The 12,040-nt window shown below is 46.8% G+C and overlaps 1 protein-coding gene and 2 non-coding genes across 7 annotated transcripts; all 3 read right to left on the reverse strand.

Moving 5' to 3' along the window:
* Positions 1 to 389: 389 nt before the first annotated feature.
* LOC118089197 (tigger transposable element-derived protein 1) lies at positions 390 to 9,014 on the reverse strand. 5 transcript variants are annotated; one of them, XM_035123659.2, is made up of 5 exons: positions 8,886 to 9,014; positions 7,169 to 7,299; positions 5,914 to 6,161; positions 5,715 to 5,805; positions 390 to 5,086 (listed from the first exon to the last, which is right to left on the reverse strand). In XM_035123659.2, exon 5 carries the CDS (start codon positions 4,188 to 4,190, stop codon positions 2,562 to 2,564), a length of 1,629 nt encoding a protein of 542 aa, XP_034979550.1. In that variant the 5' UTR covers positions 4,191 to 5,086; positions 5,715 to 5,805; positions 5,914 to 6,161; positions 7,169 to 7,299; positions 8,886 to 9,014; the 3' UTR covers positions 390 to 2,561. The 5 variants fall into 5 exon arrangements, with proteins under 5 accessions (XP_034979550.1, XP_034979549.1, XP_034979552.1 ...); XM_035123658.2 differs by having other exon boundaries at positions 8,859 to 9,011; XM_035123661.2 differs by lacking the exon at positions 8,886 to 9,014 and adding an exon at positions 8,566 to 8,768 and having other exon boundaries at positions 7,174 to 7,299.
* On the reverse strand, positions 5,378 to 5,512 carry LOC118089610 (small nucleolar RNA SNORA5). The gene has a single exon (XR_004693163.1). It is a non-coding gene; the product is annotated as a small nucleolar RNA SNORA5 (small nucleolar RNA).
* On the reverse strand, positions 6,714 to 6,848 carry LOC118089609 (small nucleolar RNA SNORA5). The gene has a single exon (XR_004693162.1). It is a non-coding gene; the product is annotated as a small nucleolar RNA SNORA5 (small nucleolar RNA).
* Positions 9,015 to 12,040: the final 3,026 nt, after the last annotated feature.

The raw sequence follows: 12,040 nt of genomic DNA on the forward strand, positions 1-12,040 counted from the left end.
CTGATCGTCGAAGAATTGATGCTTTTGAATTATGGTGCTGGAGGAGACTCTTGAGAGTCCCATGGACTGCTAGAAGATCAAACCTATCCATTCTTAAGGAAATCAGCCCTGAGTGCTCCCTGGAAGGACAGATCGTGAAGCTGAGGCTCCAATACTTTGGCCACCTCATGAGAAGAGAAGAATCCTTGGAAAAGACCCTGATGTTGGGAAAGATTGAGGGCACTAGGAGAAGGGGACGACAGAGGACAAGATGGTTGGACAGTGTTCTCGAAGCTACGAACATGAGTTTGACCAAACTGCGGGAGGCAGTGCAAGACAGGAGTGCCTGGCGTGCTATGGTCCATGGGGTCACGAAGAGTCGGACACGACTAAACGACTAAACAACAACAACTTTGTAATAGATGTCCCTCTAGCAGCGAAGGTCTATCCAAGAATCCTCTTTGTGTTTTATCCTTATTAAATTTACTGTTTATCTGGTGGAATTGGATCCATCCCGTCAAAAGATGTTTTATTTCCTCATATTCTTTTAATTTGAGCTTCCCTTCCTTTTCCTCTGTTAGATCTTTATATTTTCCCCACTTCCCATCTGAGTTCTTCTTCTTCACTGTTATTATTTCGACCGGTGACAGCCATCTGGGGTTTTTGGGTTCTAATAGTCTTTTGTTTCTCCCAAACTTTCAACAGGGATATATTTATAACATGGTCGTTAAACCCTTTATTCACTTTTATTTTGTCTTCCCCCAGGTAGGCATGCCATCCGAATTTATTTTCATGCCCCTCCAGATCTAATGGTTTATGATTGTCTAGCATAGTCCACTCTTTCAACCAAAGAAAGCCCACCGCATCATGATATAAATTTAGGTCTGGCAAAGATAGACCTCCTCTGCCTTTTGTATCGATCATTAACTTGTATTTAATTCTTGCAGGTTTGCCATTCCAGATAAAGCTGGTAATATCTTGTTTCCATTGTTTAAAGATATAAGGTTTTGATCCTAAAATTGGCAGCATTTGAAATAGGAATAGCATTTTACTTTGCAAAGAAGTTTCATACCTTGCCCTGCTCATAAAATCTTGGAGCAAATTTGAACATCACTGAGACAGAGGGAGGGGTTCCCCCCCCCACCTGGGCATCCCAGGACCTCCATACACACTGCCCAGGCTTGTGCCCTGAAGCCACTTCAGTGCTGCTGTCAATTCACCACACTGCAGAGATGGGCAAAGTCTAGCCACTGTCTGCAGAAAAACTTAGATCTCATTATGGGGCAGCTGCTGTTCCAAAGACACAATTTTCCTTTTGAGTCAGGTCCCTGTTTTGCTGTTAGGTGTGCTATATACAGCAGTTATCAGCCAATGAACTTCACAAGTGACCCAAATGTTTCTATTACTTCTGTCCCAACGCAGCTTCCATTGATGGAAGGGGCGCTCCTTTTGCTCCCTGAAGGCACCATGATCCAGCAGGCGCTTCCACTTACGGAATGTGATGCTTCCCCCTCTTGCACTGCCCTCTGTGCTGCTCCAACCTCCCAAAGCAGATTCTCATGAGACTGCAGGGGGAAGGGAGCAGTGGCAAAAACAGCTCTGACACAAAGCCCCCTCTGTGGACGGAACTCTTCTTTCAGGTCTTTGGAAAAGTCTGCAACTGCAGCCAAACGGTGGATCAAGCAACACACGGCCTACTTTGATGAACCCCTCGCTAATGAACAATAAAATATGAAAACCCAGCAAAAAGTCTGAAACATTTTTTATTTTTAAATTATCAACTTTAATGCATTAGCAAATGTAAGCCTCAAATGTATGTGTTTATTGATCTGCCTCTGCCCGTGTTACATCTATATACAGTGTCTGTTTGAAATACAGATATATAGTACCTCCAGTTACGAACTTAATTCGTTCTGGAAGTCCGTTCTTAACCTGAAGCATTTTTAACCTGAGGCGTGCTTTCCCACAGAAAGTAATTGAAAATTGATTGATCTGTTCCAGACGATGAAAAACAACCCGTAGAACAGTACTTTAACATGAGTTTTATCTAATGCAAGGGTCGGCAACCTAAGGCCCATGGACCACCCACTTGGTTGGCTCCTGTGCGCTGTGTTAAACCGGTGCAGATCAGAGCGGGGACCGCCTTACGCGACGCTGGCTGGCTTTCCATTGGCTGCAGGAACCTCCTGCAGCCAATGGGAAACTGCGCACGCCTCCTCTGCGCCAGAAGGACTACTGGAAATAGTGTTTGCGCATGCGTGTGTGCACTCCAGCCCACTGCACCGTCTGCGGGACTGTGAACTGGCCCAAGCCACAAAAACTTTACTGACCCCTGATCTAATGAAACCATTGATCCAGAAAATGAAAGCAATAAAAATGTACTGTACTGTAAAATCAATAAAACCGTACTGACAATTTTTTAAAAAAAATGAAAAGTGCTTTTTTTTTGTTACCTACACTGATGATAGTCATTGTTTGGATCCTCATCCAGATTCACAATCAGTGTCTCCCCTCCTGCAATTCCTTCCCTTGCTTTTTTTTTACACCACTGCTACCTGGTCCAGCCTCACTGGATCTCTTCCTTACCCAAAAATATTCACAGGAGACTTCTGCCGATGTTTTAAGATTTGTCTAAAGTGAGACATAGCGAAATCATTGAAAGTGTTTGTGGCATGACTCACAGAAGCTTTATCAGGGTGATATTTTTCCACAAAAGCTTGCATTTCAGCCCATTTTGCAAACATTTCTTTGATTTTTGCAGTAGACACACTTTCTCTGCTCTCCTCCTCCTCCTCCGAAGATATTTCCTGAGTTGCCACTTTTTGCTGCTCCATCAGAATGTTTTGGAGTTCTTCTGTGGTTAGCTCAGTCCCGTGTTCCTCCATTAACTCATCCACGTCAGCACCACTCACTTCCAAGCCCATGAAATTCCCCAGAGACACAATATCCTGAACAATACGAGCATCCTCTTCAACAGCCTCCGTTACATGTTCTGGGACAGCATCTGGCCACAATTTCTTCCATGCTGCCTGCAGTGTCCTCTGAGTCACATCCCTCCATGCTTTGTCTATAATATGCAAACATTGAAGGATATTAAAATGATTCTTCCAGAACTCTCTTAGGGTTAGTTCTGTGTCCGAGGTCACCTCAAAGCACCTTTGGAACAGCGCTTTGGTGTAAAGCTTCTTAAAATTAGATATGACCTGCTGGTCCATGGGCTGAATGAGAGTTGTTGTGTTGGGGGGCAAAAACTTTACACTGATGAACGCAAACTCTTCCAGCAACACCTCCTCCAAGCCTGGAGGGTGACCTGGAGCATAATCCATAAGCAGCAGGCACTTCATTGGAAGATTTTTGTCCTGGAGGTATTTTTTCACACTTGGCCCAAACACTTCATGAACCCACTCAATAAAAAATTGCCTGGTCACCCAAGCTTTGCTGTTTGCCCTCCACATCACATGCAATTTGCTCTTTATGACGTTGTTCTTCTTAAAAACCCTGGGGTTCTCAGAATGGTAGACGAGCAAAGGCTTCAACTTAAAATCTCCACTTGCATTCGCACATAATAAAAGAGTTAGCCTGTCTTTCATGGGCTTGTGTCCTGGCAATGCTTTCTCCTCCATTGTAATGTAGGTCCTCCTTGGCATTCTCTTCCAAAAGAGGCCCGTCTCATCACAGTTGAAAACTTGCTGGGGAACGAAGCCCTGCGACTCAACGTAATCTTTGAATTCCAAAACAAACTGGTCAGCATCCAATTTGTTGCCACTGGCACCGTCACCATGTTTGCTGTGCATGCCACTTCTCCTCTTAAATTTTTCAAGCCACCCTCTGCTTGCCTTGAAACTCTCGGCCTCAGCACTTGCTCCGGGAGTGTTTGCGATGAGCTGGCCATGCAAATGTAAAGCTTTTTCACAAATGATGCTCTCGGAGATGCGGTCGCCCGCCAACTGTTTTTCGGTTATCCATATAAAGAGCAGTTTTTCCATTTCTTCCATGGTCTGTGTTCGTTGCTTGAGCGTTTTAACACCCTTTGCAACACTGGCTCCCTTAATGGCATCTTTATTTTTTAAGATGCTACAAATTGTAGATTTGGCCATACCAAACTGCGTTGACAGTTCACTTACACGGACCCCGCTTTCATGTTTGGAAATAATCTGCTTCTTTACCTCAACGGTTATCACAGATCTCTTGCCTCTGCTGCTTTTATCCATGTCAGCAGTCCCACAGTCAATCAATAAGAAGCTGAACTGGGTTCCACACAACCCCCAAAATAATGGCAGGAGGCAGCCCCCCAAAAGTCCCCAAAACAAACGAGCAAAGCAGAGACAAAGGCACAAGGTACTCACAGAAACAGATCCCCAAATCCCTTGCAGAATCCCAAAATTTTCCACTCCTCCCACAGGGTGGGTGGGCAGGATTACCTGGCCAGGTGCTACCCACCTTGCTACCAGCTGGGGTGGGGGCAATGGCCGGTAAAGGGCTAATGCTTTCTGGCCCAGGCTGACTTTGTTTACTTACTAAGTTCACCGCTGGACTTCATTAGGTAAGTGTTCCTTACCTAACATTTGGGGCTGGGATGCGACCTGCTAGGCCTCCTGCGGCTGGAGCCCGGTAGCAGAGGGCTCCGTAGGCCCCGTGGATGTCAGGGCCTAGCTCTGGGCTGCAGCGAGGCACCCCCGAGACCAAAACCCTATAGCGGAGGCCTCGGTAGGTGCCAGAGCCTAGCTACAGGCCACGGCGGGGCCTACCGAGGCCTCGTTCACATGCCGAAATAAATTCACAAGAAAAAAACCCCAGAAACACTCAGTTCCAGGTTAAAAGTGTTTGTAACCTGAAAATTCGTAACCAGAGGTACCACTGTAATGAGATGGTGTTGAGGAAATATAAACAAGCCACACTCCCCAGTCGGACTGCTGAAATCCAGTTAAAGCTGCCAGCTGCGTTCTGACTTTGTTCTTCCTTGAGGTAGTCTGACAAAAAAACGATTATTTGCCAGCGGGATATATTCATAAGAGGCCGTGCATCGCTCGCTCACTCAACAGTTCTGTGCTTTCATGAAGCTTTGAAACACCGGGAATTCCAAATCTAAACATGAAATCTTCTGAACCTATTACAAAAAGAAAGAAGAATTAATGGTGTACGTTCTGCACCGGTTTCAAAAGACTGGGATAGGCAAAGTAAAATAGTCCCTTGGGGAAATCTGCAGTGTTTAAAGGCCAAACGCTTGATGACATTTCAAAGTGTGGAATCGGTCAACATGTTTTAATTTGTTGGAAGTTGCCCAGAGTGGCTGTGGCAACCCAATCAGGTGGGCGACATATAAATAAGCTATTATTATTTATAGCTGGGGGGGGTGAGTGCATGCCCTCAGATTCGGAGAGGCAGGAGAGCCTGGCACCAGTGTCTGCAGAAAAACTGTCCCCAGAGCCCACAAAGGGCCCTGAAGCCCATGGACGGCAGATTGTTGCTGTGGCAGCTGCTTGGACCACTCCCTGCCACAGGAAAGGCGGGCAATGAATTTGACACAGCTGCAAAGGGCTTCATGGGCTGAGCCAGGCAGAAGAGAATTTGTGCAGGTCGAAAAAGCTCCGCTTACCCCAACAAGCAGAGCAAAAACAGGACAAACTAGAAGGGGACATTAAAACAAGCATGATCTCCAGCAGCAATCCCCCTTGTATATCAGTTTGAGCCTCCTATAAAATCCAGTTTAACTGCTGGGCTGCACCAGTTCTCACCTGGTTCTCACCTCAACTGCTGGAGAGAGCCTCCTCTTTAGGCAGAAGCATCACCATGGTGCTGGCAGCTGTCTGTTTAGCCAGGGAAGGCCTAGTGAGAAAAGGTGGGGAGGAGAAAAATTGGGGTGAGGGCATAATCTTTTTTTTCATGGCCTGCACATCTCTAGGAAACCCCTTGGAAGTCAGGTGCTCTACTCACCAGCACACCTCCTGCTCTGCTCTAGTGCCATCAAATTGTCAGCCTGGATAGCTCACTTGGTTAGAGCGTAGTGCTAATAATGCCAAGGTTGCAGGTTCGATCCCCGTATAGGACAGCTGCATATTCCTGCATCACAGGGGGTTGGACTGGATGATCATGAGGGTCCCTTCCAACTCTAGAATTCTATGTGTCTAAATGAAGGTCCTCCAGAAGGTTCACCAAAGGGCAGCATTCCGAACACGAGAAATCTGGGCACAACAAGAAGACAGGGAAATTTTAAAGAGACAGGGAAATTTTAAAGAGAGATCTCAGCACTCAGGCAGATAAGGTTACGAATCAGGAAGTTAAAAGAAAGGTTTATGCCAAAGAGATATGCCCTCTGAAGAGATGGTACCTGTAGGATACCAACTCATCAACTCCCTTTGGAAAACCTTGTAAACCAGTTTGATCCTCCTTTAAATCCACAGTTTGAATCAGTTTACATCTCGCATGTGCAGCACAATGAAACTGTCCAACCTGGAGGTAACAAGCAAATGGGTTACAGTGGTCAGGCTCTCCTGGGCCAAAAACTGACCTAGCTATCTTACCAACCAAAACAGATACAAGACAGTCTTAGCCAGACAGTATTTGCTAATGAGATAACCCAAGTCCAGAGATGGACCCAGCAGCATCCCTAGAGTATGAGCCTACGGACCGCCCCAAATCTCTCCAGTAACAGGACTCCACTCAGGGGTTTTTTTTGGGGGGGGGGTCAGGGGAGGCAAACACTAAAGGATTGGAGGGGCAGGAGAGCCTGGCACCAGTGTCTGCAGAAAAACTGTCCCCAGAGCCCACAAAGGGTTCTGAGGCCCATGAACGGCAGATTGTTGCTGTGGCAGCTGTTTGGACCACTCCCTGCCACAGGAAAGGCGGGCAATGAATTTGACACAGCTGCAGAGGGCAGAGTCAGACTTGCTAAGAGGAGTAGCTGTGTACTATTAACAAGCAAAAGAAAAACGGGACAAACTGGAAACAGATCCTAAAACAGGCATCCCCAAACTTCGGCCCTCCAGATGTTTTGGACTACAATTCCCATCATCCCTGACCACTGGTCCTGTTAGCTAGGGATCATGGGAGTTGTAGGCCAAAACATCTGGAGGGCCGCAGTTTGGGGATGCCTGTCCTAAAATGAGCAAGTTCTGAACTTTGGGACCCCTTGTAGACTAGTTTGATTCTCATTCAAATCCAGCTTGTGTTGGGTTGTATCAATTCTCACCTCACCTCGCTCTTCCAGATCATCCATCCATAGCATAGTAGACTTTAGGCATAAGCATTAAAACACATCTTTCTTATTCACTGTGTCACCTGGGAGCTTGCTCTGGTCTCCCTTCATTGTGCACTCAAAGCCTGAGAAAGATGAAGACAGTTTAGTTTTTAAGCATTGATACAGAGGATTATCACGGTGCTTAGAAAGATAGCTTACTAACAAGAAATCCTTTTTAAAAGTTTATTTCCTTAAAACGTTTATGCCAAAGAAATATAACTTATTCCCAGTTCTGTGATAGAGATAACCAAGTTGCATGTGTGGAATTAGACAAATAATATAAGCAGAAGCATGTTAACCTCATTGCACAACAGAACAGTGCTTGTAAGGTAATTTACTCCCTTCTTCTGTTTTTAAGTCACTGGTTTGCCCTGGGCAAGATAAGAGCAACTAGTCAAATGTAATAAAAATGTGAAATAAATAGCTTTTACAGTATCCTGCACCATCCCAACTTTAGTTACAGGTAGGTAGCCGTGTTGGTCTGAGTCGAAGCAAAATAAAAAAATTCCTTCAGTAGCACCTTAAAGACCAACTAAGTTTTTATTTTGGTATGAGCTTTCGTGTGCATGCACACTTCATTTTTTATTTTGCATCCCAACTTTAGCACTGGAGGCTGCACCGAGGCCCCTGGTGGAGAGGAGAAGAGAGGCAGGAGCCATATCGATTGTTGTAAATGTAACCGATTGCAGGGGCCACGGGGCGCCAGGCAGCAGCTCTCCTACTCGCCCACTCCCAGCTCCACATCTGATCCTTTACACCAGGCGTGCCCAAACTTTTTTCAAGAGCGCCGGACCAAAGTTTAGGATTGAAGTTATTGAGCTTATTATTATTATTATTTTACCCAAAAGTTGTTGAACTTTTTTTAGGATTGAAGTTGTTGAGAAGGCATGGGCAAACTCTGCCCTAAAGATGTTTTGGGACTACGGTACAACTCCCATCATCCCTGACCACTGGTCCTGATAGCTAGAGATGATGGGAGTTGTAGTCCCAAAGCATCTGGAGGGCCGAGTTTGTCTATGCGTGTTGTTGAGCTTTTTTAGGATTGAAGTTGTTGAGCTTTTAAAAGGATTTTACCGCAGGAGACAGACTGCCACAGGGGCCAGATTAAACCGACCGGCGGGCTGGATTAGGCCCCCGAAACGGACTTTGGACATGCTTTACACAGAAATTAGGAAAGAGGCTTCTGGGTCTGCCAAGGTGGCCCCGCGCCAAGGTCAAAGCGGGGCGGCCCCAATCCCGGCTCCCCTCCCGCCAAGCTGCTTTCCCCTTCGACCTTTCCCGCCCTTCAGTTTATTCAGTTTTTTCCAGGCTAGCCCTCCCCTCCCCAAGATCTGGGAAACCGGACTAACCTCTTTCCGTCTTTCCCAGCGGCCCCTCATTCCTTTCACCGTCCAAGCGCAGCTTCGCACACGTGCGCTCAGGGCAAAAAGAAGAACAACAGGAAAGGGCCATCGCGCGGGCTGGTGCGTCACTTCCCCTGCGACGGGAGAGCGCTCTCGCTTGCCCTCGACTGCTATTGGCTTGCGAGAAGGAAACCGCTGGCGCCATCTTTGTGGAGGGCATTTTTCCCTTTCTGCTCACCCCGCTGCCCCTCCCCAAGATAGAAATTCAGAATAAGGGCCGAGCTACCCCTCTTCCCTACCTCCATGTTTCTCCTAGCGTCGGTTACCTCAGAAATCGTCTCTCCGCAGGATTACAGAGCGACGGTGCGGGTGCGGCTCTCCCCTTTTTCTATCTCTAGGGCTCGACCCTCTCTCGTCTCCGAACTGGTGCTCAATCAACCGGAAGCGGAAGTTAGAGGGGGCGGAGCTTGGCGCTAGGCAACGCAGCCAAGGGGCGGGGCGCTCCGGGGACCTTTCGCCACGCACATAGCTGCTGGACTTCAATTCCCATCAGTCCTAGCAAGGAAGTCTAATGGCCGGGGATGATGGGAAGTGTAGTTCAACATCATCTGGCGGGACTGAGGTTCTCCACAATTGGCCCACGTGGCTGCTAACGTCTCATTTGAGTCCAAGTATATTTAATTGTTTTAATAAATATAAATTTATTACATTTATGGACCGCCCTTCATCACAGGGCAGTTTGCAACATAAAATGGCAAAGACCTGGCCAATTCTGCACATCTTTTAAGTCCAGGGACCTTATTCAGGCAGAGGGCCAATTGCTTCCTGGGCAAGCTTTTGGGGGCCACATTGTCATTGGTGGGCAGAGCCAGAGGCAAAAATGGAAAGGGCAACAAAAGCAACATTTCCCTTTTGGTGCAGCAGCCTCAATCCTACAAACGCTTCTGCAACCCTCTCTATCCTCCACCCATTGCCCAGCCAGACAAAACACAAAATCCCCCCTTTTCTGTCTGCTGCAACTCCCGGGGTAAGGGTGGGGGGCTACTGAGCAGAGAGGAAGGTGAGGTGGGCAGTCCCAGGTGGAGCCTTCACACAGCAGCCCCACAACCAAAGAACATCAGGCGGTACCACTGCAGTTTCCAGCAACTGGCATTCAGAAGCCTCTGCAAACAGGAGACAGCCCTTTTGTTCTCTGGGAATTTGTCCAATTCTCTCTTAAAGCCATCCAAGTCTGGGTGACACCTGGCTTGAGAGCAGTACATGTGAAAAGGATCTAGGAGTCTTGGTAGACCACAAACTTAACATGAGTCAGCAGTGTGATGCAGCAGCTAAAAAAGCCAATGCAATTCTGGGCTGCATCAATAGGGGTATAGCATCTAGATCAAGGGAAGTAATAGTACCACTGTATTCTGCTCTGGTCAGACCTCACCTGGAGTACTGTGTCCAGTTCTGGGCACCACAGTTCAAGAAGGATACTGACAAGTTGGAACGTGTCCAGAAGAGGGCAACGAAAATGGTCAAAGGCCTGGAAACGATGCCTTATGAGGAACGGCTTAGGGAGCTGGGTATGTTTGGAGAAGAGAAGGTTAAGGGGTGATATGATAGCCATGTTCCAATATATGAAAGGATGTCATATGGAGGAGGGAGAAAGGTTGTTTTCTGCTGCTCCAGAGAAGCGGACACAGAGCAATGGATTCAAACTTCAAGAAAGAAGATTCCACCTAAACATTAGGAAGAACTTCCTGACAGTAAGAGCTGTTCGACAGTGGAATTTGCTACCAAGGAGTGGGGTGGAGTCTCCTTCTTTGGAGGTCTTTAAGCAGAGGCTTGACAGGCATATGTCAATAATGCTTTGATGGTGTTTCCTGCTTGGCAGGGGGTTGGACTGGATGGCCCTTGTGGTCTCTTCCAACTCTATGATTCTATGATTCTGCGGCCAACACCACCTCCTGTGAGAGCAAATGCCAACTAGATGGAGACGTGGGCAAAGTCTCGGTTTTCAAGTTGTCTTGCTTGAATTTTACTGCAAATAGCCTTGAGAAGTTGCTTATAAGCGGAGGCCCTGTTTCCCAAACGCTCGTTATATGGAAATTTACTTATCCAAACATAAGGAATCAGTACCAAAACCTCACTACACATGGAGCAGATTCAGATGTCCAATCTGCTGGACCTTTGTGTCGTGCTGTAAAAAAATAAGCAGTCTTAAGTGAGCCTTATTTCTTGTGTTTTGCTGGTCTGCGGCATTTTGCTTGAAATTATGGTGGGGAGGAAGAGGGAGCAGTCGGACATGTAAGAGAGCATTTTTTTCCTTCCATGTTTGCAAGGTTTCAGAGGGTTTCCCTGTCCCGTCTCGTCCCGTCCCGCCCATCATTTGGAGGTCAGAATTCTGTGGTCAGGAACGGATTTGATATTTCCCCACAGGAATTAATGGAAATCGTCAACTCATCATGCAAACGCTCACCAAACAATTCATTGAGAGCATATTATGTTTGGAAAGCGATAACTGTATCTTTGAAATAGTAGAAGGGTTCCAATCAAAATTAAAATGAAGGGAAGGGAGGAGTGACTGAACAATTAAAAAATAATTTCTATCCCATCCTTTTTTTGAAGATGGACAGGGTGGAAAAGTGAAGATGACAAACCACTCAGGTTGGGTCACATTAGTCATATAGGACCGCCCAGAAAGGACTCTTTATAGCAGGCATAGGCAAACTTGGTCCTCCAGATGTTTTGGGGACTACAACTCCCATCATCTCTAGCTAACAGGACCAGTGGTCAGGGATGATGGGAATTGTAGTCCCAAAACATCTGGAGGGCCGAGCTTGCCTATGCCTGCTTTATAGGCTCCATTGACAAACAGCTTGGAGACACCAAATTATTTTTACCCAAGTTACAGTAAAAGAAAAAAAAAGCAGATGGCACTTCATCACCCTCTGCTGGCCAGCCTTGTCCAAAGAAATAAGCCACAGGCACAACGCCATTCGATTCTTTGATTAGCAGGACACAGAAAGAACAGAACCAGTTGGCTGGTGACTCAGCCTGGTCAATACTGCTGCAAATCTTGAATGAGAGTGGTTTTTTTTTGGTTTTTTTTTGTGGAGTCAGTCTGTCTCAAGAGACAATGGAGGGCACCTCCAGAGATGAAGTCAAACCACTGGAGAATCACAGAGCCTGCTGTGGCTACAGAGACCGGTAACTCATAACTTCCTCCTACATTGTTTTGGTTGTTTGCAGCACCGAAGTGACCTCCCCAGGGTGCAAGCCTGGGCAGTATGTACAGAGGTCCTGGGATGCCCAGATGACAAGACCCCTCTCTCGGCCTCACTGATGGGGTCCACAGGAAAGCAGAGCAATGCATTTGGCACCAGCTTGGCTGCAGGAGTTGCCAGGAGGAGGCATACAAGGTGTCATCCAGATTTGTGTGAGGTTTACTCCTAAGCCTTTTCTTCTCCTGAGGATATCTTGCAAGGCCGCAGAGGTT

Source organism: Zootoca vivipara, chromosome 7, assembly GCF_963506605.1.
Source record: "Zootoca vivipara chromosome 7, rZooViv1.1, whole genome shotgun sequence".
Lineage (NCBI taxonomy): Eukaryota > Metazoa > Chordata > Lepidosauria > Squamata > Lacertidae > Zootoca > Zootoca vivipara.

Coding starts and splice junctions, on each gene's coding strand:
- LOC118089197 (XM_035123659.2), bottom strand. CDS start 4,190: ATGGATAAAAGCAGCAGAGGCAAGAGATCTGTGATAACCGTTGAGGTA.